At 46.8% G+C, this 25,018-nt stretch overlaps 1 protein-coding gene across 2 annotated transcripts in view; it reads left to right on the top strand.

Annotated features, from left to right (window-relative positions):
* The window catches only part of gry (trafficking protein particle complex subunit 11 gry), a 158,247-nt gene that overhangs the window by 30,723 nt on the left and 102,506 nt on the right, over positions 1–25,018 (top strand). For both annotated transcript variants that reach the window (XR_010567779.2, XM_065445339.2), the window contains exons 7-9: positions 5,507–5,603; positions 9,854–9,987; positions 12,139–12,280. Coding sequence is in view for 1 of the 2 variants with exons in the window: in XM_065445339.2 (XP_065301411.2) it covers positions 5,507–5,603; positions 9,854–9,987; positions 12,139–12,280 (373 nt within the window). In the remaining variant the exon portion in view is untranslated. The remainder of the gene's footprint in view (positions 1–5,506; positions 5,604–9,853; positions 9,988–12,138; positions 12,281–25,018) is intronic.

Here is a 25,018-nt window from a genome sequence, read left to right as displayed (position 1 = left end):
CGGGGCAAAGTACCTTACGACGCTCGATGCTAGTCGTGGATACTTTCAGGTCGAAATGGACGAGCGTGACAAAGAGAGAACGGCTTTCACTTGTCACCGGGGGCTCTTTCAATTTAAGAGAATGTCTTTTGGTTTGGTCGGAGCTCCCGCTACTTACCAAAGGTTGATGGACCGAGTGCTAGGAGACGCGAAGTGGCAACATGCCCTCGCATATCTGGACGACATAGTGGTTTATTCGAAAACATTCGAGGAGCACTTGCGCCACTTGAGAGACGTCCTAGACAGGCTGAGGTCCGCGGGTATCACGCTGAACCCGAACAAAGCTCAGATAGCTGCGAGCAGAATAGCGCTGTTGGGATTCACGCTGGACAACGGCCGCATCCTGCCGAGTAAGGATAAGCTCGAGGCTATACTGAGGCACCCGTCGCCGAAAGATATCGGCGAACTAAGGCGCTTTCTGGGATTGGTGAACTTTTATCGCCAATTCATTCCAGACTGCGCGGCAGTGCAAGCGCCTTTGACGAAGCTCTTGAGGGAAGACGAACAGTGGACTTGGGGACAAGAGCAGGAGGTGGCACTGCGGGGCCTCACGAAGGTGCTCGCTGACACGGCCGAATTGCAGCTGCCCGATTTGAATAGGGAGTTTGTGATTCAAACAGACGCAAGCGACCTAGGCTTAGGTGCAATTTTGCTTCAGGAGCACGGAGGCACTCTCCGACCGGTTGCGTTCGCGAGTCGTTCGTTGACGCCGGCCGAAAGGAACTACTCGGTGACAGAGAAGGAGTGCCTCGCGATAGTTTTCGCTCAGCGAAAGTTCGACTATTACGTCGATGGAGTGGCATTCAAGATTGAAACTGACCACATGGCTCTCACTTGGTTGAGGCGCCTGAGCGAGCCGAGTGGTCGCCTAGCGCGTTGGGCACTGCTGCTGCAGCGTTACGACTTCACCGTGCGCTACCGCAAAGGAAAAAGCAATGCCGCAGCTGACGCACTTTCGCGAGCGCCAGTCTGAGGCGATAGAGAGGCCCAAGTAAGGGATGCGAAACAACCGTCGATCCTGGGCGAGAGCGTGAACCACGTAGATGTTGTCGGTTCCGCAGGAGTCGTCTTTAGTAGAGAGGAGCTGTTCGGGGCTCAGCAGAAGGACCCGTTTTGTCGAAAAGTGCTCGACGAGCTCCGGGAGCAGGGTGGCGCGGCCGCCGCACACATGGAGGCAGCTGGTATTGCTGTTGGTGCTGAGCGCTCGGGTACAGTTCGTAATGCTGTGAGTGCGCTGGATTCTTATCTGCTGAATTTCGACGGCCTCCTGCTGAGGTATATTCCCACCGAGAACGACACAAGTGAGGCGTTTAAGGTGGTGATACCGCGCGCGTTGCGAGGAGCACTGCTACGCTACTTTCACGACTCGTGTATCGCTGGGCACGCGAGCGGCCCTAAGACTTACATTAAGTTGTGTCGCCTCGCTACCTGGCCAGGCATGAAACGGGACGTGATGCGCTACGCCCGCTCATGTCATGTGTGCCAAAGCGTGAAGCCCAGAGGTGGACGACCGCCCGGCCTCATGCAGCCTATCGACAGCCAGACTCCCTGGCAAATCGCGGCGTGTGACGTCATGGGACCGTATCCCACCACACCGAGCAGGAACAAATTCTTGCTTGTAGTCACAGATCACTTCAGTAAATGGGTCGAACTTTTTCCCTTGCGAAAACTGACGGCACGAGTGATCATGGATAAGTTGATCGAGGTTTTCACCAGATTTGTCTATCTGGAGCAGTTGATAACGGACAATGCGTCCTACTTCACTGCGAAGGTTTTCGTCGACTCGTGCGCTGCACTTGGCATTAAGCACAAGAAAACGACAACTTACCATGCTCAGTCGAACCCCACTGAACGGGTCAATCGCAACATTAAGCACATGCTTGTCGCGTTCTCTGAAAGACATAAGGACTGGGATACCTACCTTCCAGAGATCGGGTTTGCATTGCGATCGACAGTGAACCGCTCGACTGGGTATGCGCCTTCTTCTCTCAACCTGGGGAGAGAGCTGCCGAATCCGATGGATAGAGTTCCCGCGGATCGCAGCGGAATGTCGGTCGCGCCGGCAGCACGAGCTGAATACGCGACGCACCTACGTGACAAGATGACGGAAGCTTTACGCAAAGCACGCCGTAATCTTTGCACTGCTAGGGCGCAACAGAAGGCGCAGTACGACCGCTCGCATCGGAACGTCCGCTACGAAGTGGGCGATCTGGTGCTTCGGCGCCAGTACGTTCTCAGCGATTCTAGCAAACAGTTCGCTGCCTCACTGGCACCGAAGTGGACCGGGCCGTATCAAGTACGAGAGAAGGTTTCCTCGCTTGTTTACCGGCTCGAGAGCATGAAAGGGAAGCCGATCGGCGGGCCGGTACACGTATGCGACCTGAAACGCTACGTGCCGCGTGATGAGCAGTGGGATGAAGATCAGACCCTCCCTCAACCGCGGTCGGTGAGTGAGAGCAGCCAGAACCGAACGGCGAGCCCGCAGCCACGCTACAACTTGCGTAGCAGGCGGAAATGATCTGGTGGCTATATTTGCGTAGCCCGATGACTGCGAGGACCATTCGTAAGTCCGGGCCGTGCTGGCACCTTGTTAGTTCCTGCCGGGAAGCAAACGTCTAGCGACAGCAGAGCGCAGGGTATTGACAACGAGGCGTTGTTCCAGTCTTCAAGCAACCACGCAGACTACGACGGGAATGTGGCGTGAACGATTCAACGTGTTTGCATGCGGTGTGTGCATTGACTAAAGACTTGTGAGGGCCAGTGCAATGTGCTGTGAGTCGTTGATGATGCGGACGACCATTCCCTTCGTAACGGGCGTTGACGGTGTTCCCGGATCCGGCCAATCATGCTGCTTATCACAATTTCGTACTGTGCAGTGGACTAATCCAACTTTCTGAAGCAGGAAACAAGACACGGCCGTGCGAACTGCCTGCAGTACTCGCGGGTACAACTGACGCACCGGCTACGCTGGCCTTGCAGTCGCATGAACCACTACCTGGCGCCCAGCAAGCGACCGCCCGGCTGGTGCAGCCGACACCTGGGGCGCGGCACGGAGAGCCGCCTTCGAGCCGGGACTACGATCCGCCTCGCAAGCCCGAGCAGTGCCGCTGACTGCACACCTTCGAGTCGGCGTCAAGTATCTGCCACCTGAGGGCTAGAGCAACGCAAGCCCGACGCTCAAAGCCGGCGTGTGCCACGCTGCCTTGATCGCCAACCTTGGCGGGAACTTTAGCAAACGGGCGCCCGAACCCTTCGGGCATATCTAGGTGCCAGCATCAGTGTACGGGAGGCTTCTTAAGGGGAGGAGGATGTGGGGAGCACCCGCCTCCATTTTCTCCCGCGTACCCGCGTCGTCCCATTCGCAAGTGGCCGACGGGTCGCGCCGGCGTAGACGGGAGAGAGGCACTACGCGCCCTTCCCTTCTCCGTCGCTCTGATGACGCGTGTACCCCTCTTCCACTACGCGGCTCACGGGAAAGGGAAACGTATTCGGCGGGCGAGGAGGACTTCCCCTCGCAAAAAGGTAAAAAGGCATAAAAGCGCGCTAGCGGGAGAGACTCGCTCTCTTGGGACGCCGACGTCTTGGACCGCCAGCACAGCACCTGCCGCATCCCGTGAGTGACCTCGTTTGTCTGACCCACCCAGACAACGAGGCAAGCCTTTTACTACTTTTACTGAGAGGACGTCCCTCTGCGAGTGTTTGATATTGCTAATATCAATAAACGTTGTTACCATTGACACCGCTGGTTGCCTTATTCGTCCGAACCCGGTGTAGCCGCGATTCCCCCGCTACGGGTTGGGAGTACCATGGAGCGACTGCGTGGGGCTAGATCCGGAGCTCGCCTTCAGCCCTAGCCGCACGCAGAGTGGAACCCCCACAAATTTTGCTCTGACTTATTTTTGTAGCGCTAAGAATATTCAACACATTATGCAAAAACAAGCTTTTACACACTGTGCGTACACCTGGAGAACGTTTAGAGTTCATTCCGTATACTTCTTCAGGAAGATTGGATGGCTCTTTATAAAATTTACATGTAAAATTTATGGTGCCTGAAAGGATGCATTTGCAGGAGCTTGAACTAGATGGTGCTGCCATACTGAGGGAGGCTGAGAATGACATTGATTGTATGTCAAATCTGAATCGCAACACGTCGTTTGCGCCTTCATGTCTGCACATCATAGCAACATGGCAGCACCCTTGCAGTTGCCTATTTAAACGCACCCGCCGTGGTTGCTCAGTGGCTATGGTGTTGGGCTGCTGAGCACGAGGTCGCGGGATCGAATCCCGGCCACGGCGGCCGCATTTCGATGGGGGCGAAATGCGAAAACACCCGTGTGCTTAGATTTAGGTGCACGTTAAAGAACCCCAGGTGGTCAAAATTTCCGGAGTCCTCCACTACGGCGTGCCTCATAATCAGAAAGTGGTTTTGGCACGTAAAATTCCAAATATTATTATTTAAACGCAAGGGCGCTATGTCGAGTCTTTCCTCTAAAGTTCGTTATATTAACACTATGGAGAGAGGTCAGTGAGGAAGTGTAATTGTGAGCCACTGCTTGCGCATAGCCAAGCATGGTGACGAGAAAGACCAGTGCGGCTTGACGGCGTATTCGACATGGGGATGAGGGAGTTTTTAACTGCCTCGGTGTACGAGTGCCGAAGCCTGCGGAAAGCGATATACTTGGCGCACAAGGGTTGGGTATTTTTTAGTTTTGGATACGAATCTAGTCTCTTATATCCATAGGCAGGACGATTTTACTTGGTTAAGACAAGCTTTGAAATACGTTGACCTCTATGAAATTTCATTTTCTGTCTTATCTCCACTATTTCGTTACATCCCATTTTGTTATAACGGGGTTCAAGTGTATTTTGAAAGCCACAGCAGGCAAACTGCGTTGGGTGCAAGAATTATCTCACTATTGCATAGAGGTAGTCGTTCTTGGAAGATCGTGCTGTCCACTTTGGCAGCTCTCTGCTGTCACAGTAGATTAATTTAGAGATGGAAGAACTGCTGAAGCCTCCCAGTTCATATTGTATTCATGTGGAGGTTTCCCCTGCACGGCCCAGTCCCCAGTGGTTATCCGTCCCTGACAGCCCTGAACTGCTTGGGACTGCTGCCACGCATTTGATTTCTTTGGGTAGCTTTGGAAGCCCAGTCCGCCAGTCGGAGAGCTGCCAGAATCGCATTTATGTTCCAGACCATAAGTACCGGACTGCCCACAGGCTCTCAGAGCTCTCGGCAGATATGTCGTCTTCATTGGTGTGTGTAGTAATTAGGTGGATTTTGCTTTTCAGGTGAGTGAAGCTTGTGTGCAGGGAAGCATAACTTTGCATGTGGCAAATTTTTGCTAAGCAAGGGTCCTTTCAATCTGTCATTTCATAATTCTTATTTTGGATGGGTTCAGCTTTCAGCTTTGATGTTGAATAGCTCTTCAAGTTATTGAGACTTGTCTCTTAATCTTCTGTGCAGCCACTACAAACAAGCTTATGTTGACTTGCTGGAGCTGAAAACCACAGATGCCAACATTCTTGAGGTCAAAACCGTCGCAGGAATTCTTAACTACAAGGTAAGTTCGTATATTGTAATGGGGCGCATCACAAAAAAAAAGCACGCACACACGAACACACACACTTCCTACTATCCGGTGGGTCAAACCAAGGGGGGGGTGATGCGGCCTTTAAAAGCCAAAAATTCATCAAAAGCTGGATTTTTGGAAAATGTTATACTTGGTCTGTATACGTCATACACTATGCGCTCTGTAATTATCAGTGCCTAATTCATCGTGAAACTAATACAAACCAAATATATTACAAGTCGCGGTAATGACAAGCAAGCACTGGGACAACCCTACTCCGACAGAAATCCTACTCCAACAGAAAAAAAAAGAAAGGCAAAACCAGCGAACTTTACCTTCACGGGATGAAAGTTTATTTACTCAATGGCCATCGTCATTGCACTCGGACAACACTTTATCGCTGTCTATAAAGAACCACAAAATGTCGTCTTCCGTATGGTCCGTAGTGCGTTTGATATTCTTCATTTATCAAACGACTCTGCAACAATGACAAACAGGGTGGTGGCCCACGCTTACACTAACCACTTCGCTAGTTATCGTGCGATTCATGCAGCTTGCTGGAGTGCCACGAACACATGACGCGACCTGTTGCTGTTAGCTTAATATGTAAAATAATTTATCGTTTGAATGTGCTTTTGTAATCACACTGAAAGGAGCACATCGGTGTCGTCATGCTATGCGAGAACTTGTTCTGTTGACTTCTATGGCGACCATCTTGTAATGGTAATGGCAATGGCATTAGCTAGGCTCTCTCTGATATGCGAATGCAGTTTTGTTTCTGTGTCGGATTGCACCGTCAGAATAATTTTTGGACGAATTATTTTGGGAAAAAAACGTCTGCATTAGAATGTGGTAAATACTGTAATAATTAATTCTGGGCTACTGTTCTTGCTTTAAAACCTTCCTGGGGCAGGCTGAACATAGGTGTTTTCGGCGGTAGATGACATGTGTTCGATGCACTCGCTGTACCCTAAGCACCACCCAAAACAGAAGCTGTCGCTATTGGAGTCGTCACCGTGATCACTATTGGAGATGGGCGTGTGTTATGACCAGCCAAGTTCAAATTATCCAGCGAAGGTTAAATTCAAGATCGAAATAACAGAAGTTTGGTTCCATAGAAATCTAGGGGCACGGGCCGAGACCTTCGGTCGAGAGTGAAATAATCGAAGTCAAATTAATGGAAGTCTACTGCAAGTGCTTCTTTGTAACGGACTCGTGCAGGTTGCAGAAAATGTGACTGATTATCATTAAAATTATGTCATTCAAACATGTAATTGATTACAGTGACCAGTTATTCTCCACAAAAGGAATGGAGCAATTATTAAAAAGTAATCTTACTTTACATGACTTTCCTCTTCACATATAGTTACATTGAACAACTGCATTAACTAGAACAAGTTATTGTTTATTATATACTTAAATGACATAACAAACATTCCACTAACAGATGAAATAGTACTGTACGCTGATGACACTAATTAGGTAATTTTTTTCCGGAGTTCAGAAACTTCAGGAACTAGAAGTTACTGCAACTCATTGGTTACAGGAACTGAGCAAGTGGCTATATCTAAATAAGCGCGACTTAAACATAAGAAGACTAAGTTTACAGTTCTTTATTCGTAGAATAAGGAAATAAATTACAGTGTAAAAATTTCCTATTGTGGATCACAACTTGAACATGTCTTAAGCCATTCATTTCTAGGTGTTACATTTCATAAAAACCTAAGCTTGACAGAGCACATATATAAGGTATGCAAAAGGTTGCACAATCTGTTGGCTTGCTACAATTTATTCGATGTTAGGCTTCTCAGACAACTGTACTTTTTGTTTATACAGTCACATCTTAGCTACTGTCTCAAAGTATAAGGGAATGGTAATAAAACTGATATGGAAAAACTGGCAGTATTGTAATGACGAGCTGTTCAGTTATAGTAATGGAATTTTAGTGGCTTTTGAATATTGTTATAAGTGGGTTCGGCTGTATCGAGATTCGACTTTATTGAAATCGTATACAAACACACTTCATTATATTGAGGCTTTAATTACATGGTGTTCTATGGACAAGAGGTTATGAAAAGTTAAACACTTCATCATATCAATAATTTTGTTATATTGAAGTTCGTTATATTGAGGTTTAACTGTATTAGAGACTCTTGCAAGACAAAGATCTGTGTATAGCGATTTAAAGAGGTCTCCAGCAACTTTGAACAATTTTCTTATCGCGACCTGAGTAGACACACAGGGTACAGCCTACGTTGCACTTCCATAGTAATGATGGAACCACGGACAAAATATGGCACGTAAGCTATCGAATATGAAATTATGTGTTTATGCTATATGTGCCCTAACATTATTGACGAAGCTGCAAATTCTAGAACAATTCACAAACTTAAATATGCAGTACTAAACATGTTTTTTAATCGCAACATGTTTAATGAATGTTAATGGAGTTTTAAACTGTTTGATGTTAATAGTGATGTCAATCTTGCATTCTAAAATGTATAGCTTATGCCTGTAACAGAATGTTTCTTCTTTTTTTGCAGTGCTGTATGAATATATTTACTTGCTATATTGCAAATATTTGACACTTTGCACTATGTTTAAAAATTGTCTGAATAGTTTTGATGTTTTTGGTTTTGTTAGTCATTGTATTTGGTTTTATTCGTGTTGATACTTGTAAGCTTCTACTTCTGCTGTGCCAGCAAAAAGGTTTAGTGAGGAGGTTTACACCCTCCTATTGCCTTACCTTGCAAGCAAACCTTGTATTTGTATTGCCAAAAAAAAGAAAAGTTGTCATTACTATTTTTATTAGTTCTCTGCAGACGTTCACACATTGTTTATCTTCGAAAAAAAAATGCTTTTCAGAGTATTCGTCCGTCACCTTCACTTGTTTTCTTGTGAGTAAATCAGGCAGCAACACTAAATATACTTGCTCGGGTGTGCACTGGACGAAAGGGTGGTGGTGTAAGGTACAAACACAGGATGAAGAAATTAGTGAACATGGTTTGAGAACTGTCCATGCAGAATGGAAAAAGCAAAGTCTGAACTCACTAAATGTGAATGTTTAGACATGGTGCCGCTCGTGCTTCATGGAAATGTGGAACCATCAGGAGATGCAGTATGCTGCCAGCATTACAGGCTGCGTGACCTGTCGTTTAGACGAACGGACAAACACTGTGCGACTAGGTTTGCCTGTCTGTGCAGCATCCGTGAGGCTGCTGCACTAGTTCCAGGGCTCAAAGCTGCATTGCCTGTTGCAGCTTGTATTTCATAAGAAGTAAACTGTTTGCAAGGAATCGGTTACTGAAAAAAAAAAGTAATTGAACTACAGTGAGTGCTAGCAAGTAAAGTAATTTTTCAATTATAAAACTACTGTAAACATGGTTGATTGTAAGTAATTGCATGTACTTTGTTGTAAGTAAGTCTGCTTTATAATGTTGTCCAAGAAGTCATTGACTGATCTTTCTTTTTTATTGGATACCAAAAATTTGGACATGTTCAACTATTCAATCGTATTCGCAGCATGATCATTCACCTCATGGAGATAGGGTACAAGGACAATCAATGTTTCAGATGCCTTGTAGTACATTGCAAAAGGATGGACAGGTGGTCTACTTGCTGATGCATTATTAGAAAAACTAGGAAAAAGAAAATGCGTGTGATATGTGTTGCTTTTCTAATGTCCTGTGTGTTTATTGCGCTCTAAATGTTTCTAATATTGTAGCACATTGTTCGATTTTTTAGACTTTGCATGCACTTCAGCGAGCACACTTGGCTGCTGTGGCAAACAAAAAAAAAATGGTGGAGCTTCGTTTATGAGTCGCCAGTGGCTTCTATAAACTAAAGCAGCTGGGAGATGCGTTGGATAGTACAAGAGGCGATAAAAAATTTCTGCAACTTGGATCTAACCCACAAAAGTTAGACACTAGTACTTCTGTATTCCTTGGTTGGCATCTGTCGCATGCAGCTCGAGGTGTGAAGAAGGAAAAACAGATGAAAAGCCAGTATGGAGGTGGCAGACTTCGAAATATGTAGCACCATGTTTGTTCATTGAGGGGCTAGCTGCGGCGACTAGTGTGGCTTCTGCGCTAAGAACTTCTTCGAATTACAGAATGTAGTCTTAATCTCTTGTTCACGGTGAACCGTTGAGCTGCTGTGCATTGCAAGCATGTCACTCACATTTGCAAGCTACGTTCACGCAATGATGTGTATGATCACCTTGCGCCTTGCCTTTCGTGCAGTTGTGCCAGCTGGCATTCATGCAAAACATTCCGCTGGATGCTATCCACCAGTTTCGACGGCATGTGGACATCTTCAAGGACCGCATCGGCAACCCCAGACTTGCCTTCGAGCACAGTGCCTGGCTGTCCAAGCAGTGCGTACGCCATCCTGCGCTGTTTCTCATTGGCACATGCGCTAAGCAGTAACATTTGAAGCACAGAGTTTCAGTTTGGATTTGGGCTCACTACCATTCAATGCAGTATTACAGCTAGGGCAACTGCTCACTGCTTTTTGCACAGATATTAGCACTTTTGTAGTTTTATGAATTACTAGCCTCAGAACGCACATCCCTTGTATTCGATACCAAGCTCCACATTTTCTACATCCCTGCCATGGCACTTGAGTTACACCAATAAAGTGGAAAGGGAAAAATTGAATATTCGTGAACTTGCCCTCGCACTCTGGTCTTTTAACTTTTTGGTTAGCTGGGCTGTAGAGGGCCAGGGTCGGTCATCGGATTAGGATTACTTTTTTTTTACTGTCAAGGTTGTGTCCTTCTTCCTGGAGAGACCAAGCACCTTTGCCAGTGGGCAATAAATGAACCTTTCCTGTGCCATCGACGAGTGCAGTCATCATGAGGTCACATTCCTAGAAATTGCTAGGAAATTTGTTACACTCTTCATCACTTCCTGTGGTACAGGAAAGGTTAGAAGACTGCAAACTATAGAAAATACGAAAAAAAGACGCGCTAGACAAGTCAGGCAACCACAAAGGCACTCACTAGCAACTGATGTACTTCAGGAAGAAATACATCAGTTCTGGCTGCTTTCAAGTGTCACTTCTTGAAAGTCTTAAATACAAGGTCCTTGTTACTGATAAAGAACTGGCTTAGCTTTCTTGTTTTATAACCCCTCGTGGCACTTCTCTTCCACACATATCCAGACAACCAACTGTTGGTTTACTGCTTTTTGAAATAGAGTAAGCCCTCACTTTAACGAAGTGAGCAGGATGGCAAACAAATTTGACATAAGTGGTAATTTTGATAAAAGCAACGACATAATAGAAGAAAAAAGTAGAGCTGAAATAGGACAACTCCGTGCAAGCCTAATGCAGATGTCACATGGTGCATTTTTGATCGCTATCAAGTCCGATCGGGATTGAATTTCTTGGTCGCAATTGGTTCCTTTGTGAAAGCTGTGGGAGAGAGCCAATAGGGTCTTAGTTCTGGTGACTTCAGGCGCACCGGGCTCGCGGAACGTGGTGCAGAGTAACATGTGTCTGTTCCATTGCACGCTACTTCAACAGCACCGCCTCAAGCTGCTGTTAATGCACGGGTGCAGCATGGAGGAAAAGGGTGCACCTATGGAGCAAGTCACTCGCTTGCTCGGTACGAGTAAGCCCCCTGAGTAAAACTAAAGGTAGCAAAATTCTTTTATCTTGCCGCCAGAGCCAGCAAGCGAGGGCAGGTGAGGAAGTTCGGGGCTTATCCACGTCTTCCTGTTGTTGCAGTGGGATAGGGTGGTTACGCACACACCATTTGCACGGAAACGAGCATGCAAGCATCTAGGTGCTGCCAGCTGCTATTTTTTTTTTTTTTTACGTGCTGGCATCATGACAGTTGCTCTTGATCTCAGTGTGCAGCCGCGTGATTGCGGGGCTGCGATTATGGATCAGGTGGTTGTGACGATTGGCATGTGACGCAGCACAATCACCACAATCAAAAAGAACAAATGGAGAGGGCAAGCAGTGAAGGAAGGCCAGCGCGGTGAGAAGGTGAGGCCGTGAGCACCGTCGTGAGAGCATACCCGCTCCCTGCCGATAACATGTGGGCGCAGCATGGAGGGAAAGGGTGCGCAGGCGACGTGATGACATAGCTGGAAAGTGAGAGGGTCACTCGCTTGCTCGGTGCAAAAGGTGCCGAGTGCCATCTTGAGTGCGCTCACACCCCTTGACAGTTAGCTCTAAGCGGAGCAGCTTATCACTATGCTTCAAGTAATCCATTTTAAAATGCATCCGTTTTGGCTGGGACTGGGGGAATTTCGAATAAAGTGATACTTAAAGCAAAATGACTTCGTTATAATGAGGGTGTACTGTATATTACTTGTTAGTGGAGTGCCTGTGCTGTTCCTTGTCTTGTCAGTGTCCCTTCTTTTCTTTTTTGCGCTCTTTCAATTTATTTAGTACATTGAACCAACTTGCCCGACAACACATCTCTTAAGCTAGGCCAATGATATTTCTAAAGATGGCTCCACGGAACACCTGGCAGTCTCGGCATTTCTAGTGGGTGGTGTTTTGTGGGGTCCAGGTTCAGCCACTTTGGTGACCTGTTTGAGGAAGCGGTGAGCTTTGGCCTGACTGCAATCCAGACGCAGCACCCGGGCTTCTACTACCAGCAGGCGGCCAACCATGCTATGGCACGCAAGGAGCAAGCGGCCCGGCTGTGCAAGGTGTGTGCTGTTCGTCTGAGCAATGCCTGCTAAGGTGTATGGATGTGCCGTTGTACTGCATAGTTGTAACCAGAGGTGGGCAAATGCCCTCGTTTCTCGTTTTTTCTCACCTCGCCCTCATGGTGAAAATTTTTACTGCACTCCCTCACCCTCATCCTCACCTATAAAAAAAACTATCCGTCTTCCCTCACGCTCACTCTCAGCACAGTATGCTTTACCTGCCCTCCCTCACCCTCATGCTGAAAAGGCTACCATCCTTCTCTTACCTTCTGTTTTCTACAGTTTCAAATAAACCATTTGCACGACCCGCGAGCTTAATGTACAATACCGATAGTCTAGTGCCATTTGTATTGTCAAAGCATGCCACACTGCTTTGCTTTTAGGCCCTTGACCATAGGTGAGCAAAATAAATGGAGCTCACTCAGACTCACTCACAAATTATATTTTTTGCTTAGAGCTCACTCGGACTGAGACTTGCCGAAATTCTACTCGGCTGGGCTTACTTGGACTCAGATTCACGAAAGTTTTACTCCGTTGGTCTCACTTGGACTCATTCAACCAGACCCATAGAGATATTTTTGGCCAGCAGCTCTCATGAACTCAAGAGTTCAACTCTCAGAACTCAGACAAAATTACCTTTATACCAGGCTAACATATAGGGAATGCAGAGGAATTACAAACGCTAATAATTTGGAAAAGAGTATGCATGAGAGTCATTAATGTACAACAAATTTTCTTATTCATTGTTAATCACTATGTCTTGTAAGAACTAAATAAGTGCGACGCTCAACCATGGTAGTGCCAGATTTATTTCACCTGAAGATGAAATGTGCAAAATGGATTTTTACAAAATGTGCAAATTCTTATGGGTCTGTACATGCATGTGGTGCGCACACGCTTTTGTATCTGAGGTGCATTTCTGGCAGTTCGGGATAGATCACAGTTCTTTCTAGCACTGTGCTGAATGAAGGCTTGCCTTGTAAACCTTTTCCTACTGGAATTGTGCGCAAGGAAGCTTGACGATATGTAATGCCACTTATCTGCAGTTTACTATAGAACCACAGGAGGTCCAACTTGCTGTGATGCTTTTAATGCATAAGAATTCTTTTTCAAGCTCCCCAGCCCTGTCACGCTAAAGGTGTATCTGCACAAAAATGCGTAATTTGTAAAGTTAAAGCATTTGCTCGTTATGGTGGTCTAAATGTAGATGATTAGTAGCTTTTAAGCAATGAGGAACAATTTGAAGCAAAAAATCAAAATAGAAAGAGAATACCCATAGAGATACGTAGGGCTCCTTGGAAAATGCATGGGGGAGCTTCTAGTAGGGGTGGGCCAACTGAAATTTTGGTTTGGGCCAACTTAAATTTTGGTTTGGGCCAACTGACGTTTGGGGTGGACCGACCTAAATTAGGAAGTGGGCCAACTTCAAATTTAGGCATGGGCCACATTAAATTTTGGGGTGGGTCAACTTGAAATTTGAACATGGGCCAAATGAAATTTGGGGTAGGGCCAACTTGAATTTTGGGATGGCCCGATGTCCAATTGAATGCTGCAGAGTGCCCTTTGAGTTATAACACCTCGCGGCAAGCGAGCGTGTTGAGACGCTTGGTGCATTTTTCTTGGGCCTTACCGAGGTGCATTCAGAACGCAGGCGAGAGCTTGCGTGGGCGAGAAGTGCGTGCATAGCACAACCTTGCGAGAATGACAGCAAGGGTGACATGCCATCACGGCGATGCATTCTTACCGCACGCAACGCCTCACGTGCTGCTGCGGCAGCTGGTGTTCCCTTTCCATCGCTCTGCTCTGTCAAGGCACGCTCGTGCCCGGTGTTCCGGCTCAATTGGTACGATTGCATCGAAGGGGCCAGATGTGGTGAGAAAATCCAACAATTGTCTAATAAAGCCTGAGCATTCTTTGCCACCGGAAAGGCCATGGGTAGATGTGCATAAGCTAGGAAAAGCAAGTAAGCAAAACTAAGCAAAAACAAAGTCACAGCTGAGCCAAAGAATTCTTTTGCATTAGCAGACAGTTCTCAGGATTTCTGTAGCTTTTTAAGGTGTCGGACAGAACGCTAGGCGCTGAGAGTTTAAGTTTTCATTGGTCTATAATATCAACCGTAGTTTGGTCTTTGACACTACACATCTACCATAAGTGCAGATGCACAATTCTAGCAGTGATACTGCTGACAACAGTACAGTAAAACCTTGGTGATACGAATCTCAAGGGGTAGCATAAATATTCGTATCACCCAAAATTCGTATCACCAAAAGACAAATGACATCGGCATGTTAGAGAGCCAGAAACTAATTTCTTGAAATTTAGTCATGATCGAAGAAGTCCCAAATGTCCTTCTGGGTTTTCATCTTTGCCAGGTCAACTAGCAGCTAATTCTGTAAGTTGTGCACAAACTTCACAAAACCGGCTTCGCAAGAACATTGGATCCAGCACAGAGGGCGAGCCTCACGAGCGGTGAGACGACATGGGAGAGACTGCCAGTGCCGGACGGCTTCCACTCCGTACGGTGCGTACAGTTGCCGCTGTGTTATCGACTGCCTTCTGCCGGCCTCCTCCTGCGCTGCAAACACAGAAACGGCCCACCTGCCAACCAGTCTCGGCATGCTCGGTGCAACCTTCTCGCCACTTTGCTGCATACGGTCGCGGCGGTCGCAGGTCTCTCATTCATATCACCGAAACGGGCGCGGAGGAGCGATCGGGACATCCGAAGTGTGGCTCATAGTGTACAGCACACTTCGGCCAGGGAGTTGTACGAATTCGTATCACCCCGAAATGCGTACCAGCCACGGTCGTATCACCAAAGCTTCGCTGTATTTGTTGTCAGCCATGCTGAACGTGAGCATCAAACACGGAGGGTGGAAATGATTTAAGAGGGAGCGGTGTGGGTTCATCTTGAAGCATAGTCATAAAAATATAAAAAAGGCTGATGAGGCCTCACCATGTGATGCGAAAGCTATGATTTTTATCCACTGAGCTCGTGGAATGGAGAGCGCATGACGAGGGCGCTACTAAAACCTACCGCATAACAAACAGTGTTTGAAAAAGCCTGATAACCATGCAGGGCCTGCTTCGGAAGACTCGTTGCACAGGTTGGCTCTGGAGAGAATGTCATGGAGTGGCATTATAAGGGGCTGGCTTGCTGAGGCTAGCTGCCCGGTTCCATGCTCCCTGCTATTTGCATTTTCCGTCCGTCAAGGCACCAAGTGTGTGCACGAAAGCTACATCAGCGACGGTTCAATCAAAGTAAAATTCAGGAGAGCAATGCTGAAAGTCTGCCTCACCTTGTTCTTCTCGGAGGTTGCGCTGGACATTGAGCATTTTGAATAACCGGTCGTTCCACAGAGGCAACAGTAGTACCTCTCTTCATAGGCAGTGCCACAAAGGTAGTTCAGCAGCACGACCAGCGAAGGAGCAGTGCCATGATGTTAAGCCATGCTGAGTGGCAGCCACCATTGCTCGAGCACCCAGGCTCGAGCACAAAGGCTCGAGCACCCAAGCAAAACAGGGGAGGGTCTGAATGAACGCTGAACAGGAATGGTAACTGCACTGATGCGACCTAGTAAACTGGAGAAATTCTGGCAGCATCGAGCTGGCTCACTTCTCATAACAACGCAGCCTACAGTGCACTTCCTTTGACCTTGGCCGCAAGAGAGAAAGGGAATGCTTACACAGCACGCACTGTTCTCGCAAGTGCCCAGATGCTTCGTGCTTTTCAGCAATCCTTCTCCCATTTCTAAGTCTACTTAATGGAATACATGGAAGATGGGGGGGGGGGGGTTAGAAGGGGTTTGGGGGGGGGGTGAGTGGAAGGGCATTGGCATCAGTCGGGATGCAATGGTGCCAACATTCGCTACCAGAGCTCCACGAAAGATGCAGGTAAAAGTGAAGATGCCCATTCATGAAGGGGAGGGAGAAATCGCAGTTGCAGTGCAGTAGGTGTCAAGGCGTCACTGGAAGTTTGCTACTTATAGGTGATAGGCTCAAGATCACGTGCACAGGCTAGACTGAGGGCCACAGGAGCAGCGAGCATGCCCACCAAGTTTGTGGGCTTACTGGACAGAATGGGTTATGCTCACAAGTAGACGAAAAGCACCCAGTTAAATTTGCACAACACAGCCTAAACTGCCAGCATCGTGCTATCAAGGTCACACCTTATGCTATCACGATGTACGATGGTTGAACGCTCCTTTGGCCTCGATCATCACAAAATTTTAATTAGAACGAAGCACAACAGTGAGAAAAAAAACCTGTAGACAAATTATCTGTGCCGCTGGCAGAAAATGTTTAACTTTTATTTTTGCATGAAGCATGTCTGAATACAGTGAAGTCTTCATATAACAAACTTCAAGGGACCGCAGTAAATTGTTTGTTATTCTGAAAAATTGTTATAGTGAAAGCCCCCAAAATTAACCATTCTGCCTAACAACCCATCAGTTCATAAGTTGTATAAGCTATCCACGAAAATGTCAGTGTTCGCTCTAGACATGCGCTGTTGCTACATTTTTATAGATTTCACCACCACGCACCACTGGAACTCCGTATAGTAAGACTGACGTGCACTAAAAAGATGCTGATGCCGAGAAAACTACCGATAAGAAAGGTAGCTCCATGTCGCCTCCAAAGCGCAGTGTTTCTTCTTTTTTTTGTTTTTCACATTTATTGCCGTGGACACCGCAACTGTCTCGCTCGAGGTGGACACCTAAACTATGTCAAAGCGCAAGCACATGTAAACGGCACCATCTGGAAAGTGCAAAATTGCGACCGTGTGGCATCCCCGCGGGCATGCAGGCTACACTTCACCGTGCGCGTAGCCAGTACGGCTGCAGAAAGAAGTGCAAAAGAAGAGGCGTGCGCAGAAAGAAAGATGAAAGAAGGAAGAGACGTGCCTCTGTTGCTAGGCGACACTTCTGGGCGGAGCATATGCTCGCAAAACCTGATGCGTCGTCGCCTCCGCTTGCCCGCATTCTTTCTTTTTTGGGCACCATCTCAGGTTTCTGGAACCTATGCGCCACGACATCTACTCTCTGCACGTTGTCGTCTGCTAGCCTACTGTTTCGGCTGCCATGAAGGATATGTGGAAATCTAAGAATTCCCAGATTTTGGAATATCGTAGTACTGAGGCGTTCCTAATGTCACAGGAAAACTGAATAATGATCATTATTCTTAAGTCCGTAATATTGAAATATTTTTTCATTGGATCTATAAGAAGTCGGCCGGGGATTTCTAAAAAAGCTAGTTAATCCGAAAAGTTCATTAAATGGTGTTAGTAGTAACAAGGTTTGACTGTAACAGCACTTTAAAGATAAGCCAATTTCAGGAATGAATATATTTTCTTCTTTGCAAGTAAAGAACCCATATTTTTTTTAGATTTTTCAACATCTGGCACTTGTTTCAGGCTTTATGTAAATCCCACAACTATTCAAACTGTTCACTTCAAAATTTATTCGACACTAATTACTATTTAGTATAACCTTGCTTCGAACAAAAAATGTATATTTGCAAGAAGGCTATAAAATATACAGTGTACATGTTGAAAAAAAAAGAGTAACAAACAAAAAAACATTTGGCAGAAACTGTTGCAACGCACTACAATGTACCAGAATGGTACATTCCGGTTTTTCTTCACCCATACTGTTAAGGTTGATTATCAATGTGAGTGATGGCTTTCTGGTTACCCTGCTGCATAATGAAACGGAAAACAGAGAAACGCCTACCAAAAATGAAATGACTAAAAAAAAAATACTAAAATGTTTTGGCTTTCATATGGAAAGCTTCTGTATGAGGCTTCCGTAGGGAAGCTGAAACTTATTAAACTTTTTTTAAACTAGATCATTTTCGGTTAGCTTTTCTTTGTTTTCCTTTTCATTACGCCTCCCCCGAACCAGGTGAATTATCATTGAAACATCGATTTCATTACCCTGCTGCATTTCTCATGCTGCATTTCTTATGTGGAGGTGATGCAGCTAGGTACTCATCCTCCTTGCCCATGTCCTGTGTGCATGACAGCATTGCCTGCACCAACAAACACCACGCTTCCCTCTGCACTCTTTACCCTTCTCCTCCTGCCCTCTATCGTGTTAGATCATCATCCACCAACCTTGAAAACCTGAGCAAGTAGCCAAAGAAAGCTATCACTTTAAAAGGAAAGTAATGGGAAGCAAGCATGCACATTCAGAGTCGTGGGTGCTTCTTGGCTTTGTCTACATTAGTCAACATTATTTTCTGGTCGCCCAGCACTGTAGAAGGAGAGGTCCAAGGAGAGTGCCAAAGACAGCGACGGGGTTTGTGGGCTACTGACCGTCACCAACATAATATAGCTTTGCAGTAGAATCTTGATGATACAAATATCTTGGGATGGTGCAAAAGATTTCTATCACCTAAAATTTGTATCACCCAAAAGAGTAAAAAATTTGGGAAATTGCTGACTTGGTCAAATTTTCAATATTTTCATTAATGTTTTTCTGGAATCCTTAGATCTTACTTTCACTCATGGCGAAATATTATCAAGAATTAAATATTGCACAGCGGAATTTGTGAAAATTTCACTTTTGTATTTCGTTGTCTTCAAAATTGGAAAGAAAATCGGGCTTTGCATTGATGACCGCGCAGCTTTCCATTCACGCAGTGCTGCCATCTTGATATCGCTGTAGACACGAGAGATTGGTGCTTTAGCTAACTGCAGCACCGTCTTTCTCCATGCAAAACTAAAATAAAAAAAGGGAAGGGTGAGCGCAAGAATGGAAATTTGGCGTTCTCGACTCATTACTATAGTCACATGGCATGCAGGGAGCACTCTATTGGCTGACATGTATCTGAATAACTGGCGTGTTTGTTTCATGCTCATTGTGGCAGCAGCAGGCTGTGCACTTTTGATGTTCCAAATTCGGCAATTAAAGGTCTGCCTGGTTATCTTGAGTTTTGCTTGTTGCTGCATCGTCGGTGTTGCCTGATGTTGATAAGGACATTATTTGCGCAGGTTAGGGGAATATGTTTAGTTTTTTTTTTTGTAGTGGCAAAGCTACTTTGTATCTTGCGATCTGACACATGCAAAGGTAGAGAAGTTTGGATTTGTCATTGGGCACCAAAGACGACAGAAGGAGTGGAATAAATAAAATAAATACCCATGGAAGCGAATGTGGCTGATCTTGCAGATGTGTGCAAACAAGGTTGCATGGGATTCCTAGCTCCTGTTAAACTTGCAAGGCTTTTGAAAACGGCTGACAAGCTACATGATACTGCTAAAGAAACCCAAGCATTGCATAGAAATGTAAAGAGAACAAGGAAAACTTCATAAAAAGAAAATAAAATAAAAATTGTTGGTTTACTTGAAGGGGAGTGAGTGGACGTGCAGAAGCAGAGGGACATAGGCTTGGCCGCAGATCATGAAGTGGCTCAGTTGTTCGTATCATCTGCCATGACCTGAAAAGGAGTTTGCAGCATGTAAACTTGAGCATGTAAGCTAATGGACTTGGGCCGGTATTTTTGAAGAACTTGTATCATCCCAAAATTTGTATCAGGTGTGATCATATCAGTGAGATTCTAGTGCAATACTGTATTGACATTGTCTGTGGACATTGACAGACTACATGAAACAATAAAAAGTTGCATTTTCCTACGGAAACTAAGCAACTCCTGTATCACACGAATGTTAGATCTGTCCTCGATTATGCTTGCACTGTATGGGACCCTTGGCTAAAGGGTGACATACAAAAGTTAGAACGAGTGCAAAATTTAGCGGCTCGTTTTGTGTTCCGTAATTACTCTAGGCATTTCAGCGTATCACGTGCGAAAGAGAATCTTGGCTGGGAACTATTAGAGGAACGAAGAAAATCACTCAGGTTAAAGTTCTTTCATAACATATTTCATTCTAGAACTGGTATTGAACGCGACAAGTACATACTTAGGCCTGATTATGTATCTTTACGTCTAGATCATGTGAATAAGGTAAGAGAAATAAAATGCAAAACCGAAATGCTAAGAATGTCTTTTTTCCCCAGGACGATTTCGAACTGGAACAGGTTACCGCAGGAATCTGTAACAATTCTGTCTAACGATGCATTTTTTTCTTCCTTGTCATAACATGTTCTTTTGATGAATGAAGTTGTGCTTTAAGGACCAATGCTGTCTGAAGATGTATCTTTCTTTTTCTTCATTAAGATATATTCTGTTATTGACTGAAGTTGTGTTTCTCGGGATGTATATGTTGTGCTGTAAATTATTTAACATTTATTATGAAATGACTTGTACTGTTTGTTGTATATACTATATGACCCCCCCCCCCCCCCCACTGTAATGCCACACTGGCGCTGTGGGTTCTGTAATAAATAAATAAATAAATAAATAAATAAATAAATGAAAAGATTGTTCGTTTTGAACCTTTCAAATAATGTGGCCAAATCTTGTGGTCCTGCAAGAGATGAATTAACAGAAGCTGTCTACATTTTACACCGCACGAGTGTTTTTCCACCTGTGTACGAGGTATGTGGCTGGTGGCCTTCTTGCACAAGGATGTCATTTTTAATGGGGTTTAACCCTTTCAGGGTCAATGAGGTGAATATACGGCGCCGCAAACAAGTCCAAAATGGTCGATGCCATATATTTACGGCGACGTCTGTACGTTTAAAGAAGCGCACCAATTTCCTAATTTTTTCTTTCCTGGCATGTGCTGCCACTATGTGGAAATACAGGGAATTTTTATCTCGTGCCTCCCTCTCTCGGTTTTCATTGCACTGTTTATTTTAAAACTATTTTGCTCTGGCGCATCTATATATACTACCGCTCACACATTGGCGCGCGCGCACGGGCAGGCGGCGCTTTGGGTTTTGTTCTGCGGGCAGTTTCGTTTTCTTGTGCTGGCAAAACTGATGGCTATTTCATTACTAATAGCTCAAAGCGTGGCTGCCTGTTTCTCGCTCGTTTGGTGCTCACAGGGGTGAGCATAGGAAGGATACCGCTGGGCATGCGTTTCCTTTTCTTTCTTTCTGGGAGACTCGCGATATCTAATTGCCTCTGGTTGGCGATAAGATGAAGATTAGTGGAAATTTGTCACACGTTTTGCTTTTTTGACAGGCACACAACCACACGGCTTTCTTTAGTGCGGTCACCAACCCAGTTCGATTACACTATGGACGTAAATATTAGTGTAAGAGCAGGAACATTTGAGACTTGTGAAATATACTCATGTGCGCATATTCTAAGCCTTGAACTATAACAATGCATCGAATTTTGAATTCTCATAAGTTTATTTCCTTTTTTATTGTTGTTATTCATGAATAAAGAGTACGTATTACCAACGCAAAATTTTTTTTTTCTCACTTTACGGTCGCCCTAAAAAAATTACGGTAAATTTTTCTTTGAAATAGGTCCCTCAGAAGAATTGGAGTCTGTCATAAAAATATAACCCTGGGTGGTCGCATATGGCAAAAAAAAAATTGACCCTCAAAGGGTTAACACCTCTTGAACTGATTCTTTTCTTGCAATCTCTAATTTTGCCTCCTCAGTGCAAATGAAAGAGCTGTTAGCTTGCACATCATCCTTTGTGTGCGATTTTCTTTCTTTGTGTCTTGAAACAGCTATGCAGCACAACTTTCCATTGGTGATCAAAAACCAACTGCAGTTGAACCTTGATATAACAAACAAGAATACAGTCAATGACTGATTCTTCAGACATGCCTGATAATTTGTACGCCGTCGTGGTGCCGCCACATCCTCCAAGAGCCGATGTATAAGGATGTTTGAAGTTTTGGGTGCTAAAACCCTTTGTCAACAATGAAAACAAGAAAAAGGAAGCTGGCATCATCAAGCAAGTTGAGAGCAGCCAGTCGCAAGCTCACATGAGCGAGAGGTGTGAAAATTCCAGACGATTTCGAATCTTCTCAAATATTGTGGGGTCTGATATGGGATTCTCACACCGTACTCTTGGGACAAAGGAACGACAACACAGTAGTGCAAACAATCACAAGGGCATTTATTGCACCTTTCATAAATCAATGCCCGCTAGCCGAGTTGCTATCCACAAAACATGCCGATGGGTGCGCGACAAATCTAGAAGTCCGACTCACCACGTCCTCGCGAGCGAATATGTTCGCCCCATGCTGGATCCCAACGCCTGGTCGTTCGCGTGTATGGTCACGCGAATCGTGGCGCGTTCGAAGGCGGCCACGCGAGAAGGTCTCGCCGAAGCATCGGTCGGCGCGCGGCACGGCACGTCTGTCCTGCTCGCTTCCCGAACCCCCAAGAGAGAGCGCCTTGTCTCTCCCGCCCCCAAGTAACCGCGCAGCGGTGCGACGCTCGCGCCATCTCTCGCACCACGCTTGTACCACTCCAACGCCGCGGCCCACGCGGCGACGCTGCACGGAGACGGGGCTATGCGGGAAGACAAGCTATCAGGGGAGGCGCGAGGGTCGCGCATCCCCACATCCCCCCAACTTTAAATCACTTCTTATTCCGGCGAAACATGTCACACGGTCTAACATTATCCCGTGCTTCGCGAACAAGATAGTACATGCAACAGTGGCCACGCTGAGGAAATGTCCACACGCTGTCCATAGCATGCGAGCCGACTGTCCTTGGGTACACCGCTGGCGTCCGCCGGTCACAGCAGCAGCTTTGCAGACTTGACGGCACGATGCCAGGCCAGGACTCCGGAAACGACGACGCACTAGTCGGTACGAGCAAGCGTCGCTCGCGCCGACGCGCCCTGCTGGCAAGAGCGGCCGTAGCTGTCGGTGACCGCCGGCTCTTTTGTCCGCCGCCAAGGGTTGTGAGCTGGATACAGGAGGCCGCCGAAGTCGCCGCGCCGAACTGGCCACAGCATCACCATCGCCCGGGGTGGCTCGGTCGTAGTCCGGGGCAGCAGCGCAGACGATGTGCAGGTGACAGCAAACCAGGGGCGACTCCAATCACGCTGCGTAAACTCAACACACTCGGCAAACACTAAAGTAGTGCAAGGGAGAGGAATTATGCATGCGTATCGCCCACGTGGTACGATGTTCAACTCGGCTAGCAAAAGATCGGGCAGCTACTCAGATGCTAAGTTCACGTGAACGAAGCTCGCTTTCTTGAGTCGAACGAGTAATTTCAATTCGTGCGAGGCTAAATAGAATGAGGGAAGCAACTTGCAACACCTCAACGCCACGGTCCACCGGGTTGTGTCCCTCCACGTGCGACAGGCAGCTTCGTAAAGCCTTAGGCCTAAAGCGTCGCTACTCTGACAACAACCGGCACCCAACAAACAACACCCCAAAATGGGCGCAAAACAGGCAGCCGCGAGGAGACGTCAGCTCTGTGAGGTGGTCCTACTCCACTCGGTGCACACAGCATCCGAGTTGACGGCGCCCACCGTCCCAGACGGTGTCGGAGCGCCCGGTGCCAGGCCGCAATACCAGTCAGCCCGTAGTGGCACCCGTGGCCCGCGGCCACCCGGCTCCCAGAGCCGCGACTTCATCCGAGTCAAAGAGATAGAAGAAGCTATTTACATAAGAAATTCGGACCACCCACGAAGCTTCCGTACTCACTCGCTTAAGGCTTGCCACTGCTCCGCGGGCGCTCAGCCTCGCTCTCCCAGGATGCAGACCACGTGGCTCTCGTACCAACGAATGCCGTTAAAAAAAAAAAACACTTGCGAAAAGGCATAGTATGTTGACATGTTCAAACACACTACAGCCACCGCCGCCTCGCTCAAGAAAGCACGCCGCTGACGCTAGCGATCAAAATCCACGCTAGGCCTACGCTTCGGTTCAAATAAAGGTCTCGAACGAAGCAACACTTAAAATTATCGTCCGATGCCCAAAGAGTCCCACGTTGGGCAGCCAGATGTGGGGTCTGATATGGGATTCTAACACCGTACTCTTGGGACAAAGGAACGACAACACAGTAGTGCAAACAATCACAAGGGCATTTGTTGCACCTTTCATAGATCAGTGCCCGCTAGCCGAGTTGCTATCCACAAAACATGCCGATGGGTGCGCGACAAATCTAGAAGTCCGACTCACCGCGTCCTCGCGAGCGAATATGTTCGCCCCATGCTGGATCCCAATGCCTGGTCGTTCGCGTGTATGGTCACGCGAATCGTGGCGCGTTCGAAGGCGGCCACGCGAAAAGGTCTGGCCGAAGCATCGGTCGGCGCGCGGCACGGCACGTCCGTCCCGCTCGCTTCCCGAACCCCCAAGAGAGAGCGCCTTGTCTCTCCTGCCCCCAAGTAACCGCGCAGCGGCGCGACGCTCGCGCCATCTCTCGCACCACGCTTGTACCACTCCAACGCCGCGGCCCACGCGATGCTGCCGCACGGAGACGGGGCTATGCGGGAAAACAAGCTATCAGGGGAGGCGCGAGGGTCACGCATCCCCACAATATAAGGTGAAGATCCTAGAAGTGTTATACGTTACATTGATTTCAGGTCTGCTGGTGGCATGCTTTCGGACGTGTGGAAGGGGTTGACAAGACACATTTCACAGACGTTTTCCCCATGGGGACTTCACACTCAATACTGAGACTGTGATCTAATCTGAAGATAACAACAGCATGCCAAATCAATTTCCTTCCAAGGACCTTGTGATTGGTGACCTGTGCCCCACTGGTGTTGCAATTCCCACCGAAATAACAGTTCAATGATTCACTTTGTGGGGTAGATGTGGGGTTCTCCTCCGTACTCTTGGGACAAAAGAACGACAACACAGTAGTGCAAACAATCACAAGGGCATTTATTGCACCTTTCAGAGATCA

Source organism: Dermacentor albipictus, chromosome 2, assembly GCF_038994185.2.
Source record: "Dermacentor albipictus isolate Rhodes 1998 colony chromosome 2, USDA_Dalb.pri_finalv2, whole genome shotgun sequence".
Classification (NCBI taxonomy): domain Eukaryota; kingdom Metazoa; phylum Arthropoda; class Arachnida; order Ixodida; family Ixodidae; genus Dermacentor; species Dermacentor albipictus.
The sequence above is the reverse complement of the archived record's forward strand: the minus strand, read 5'-3'. Positions and strand labels throughout refer to the sequence as shown.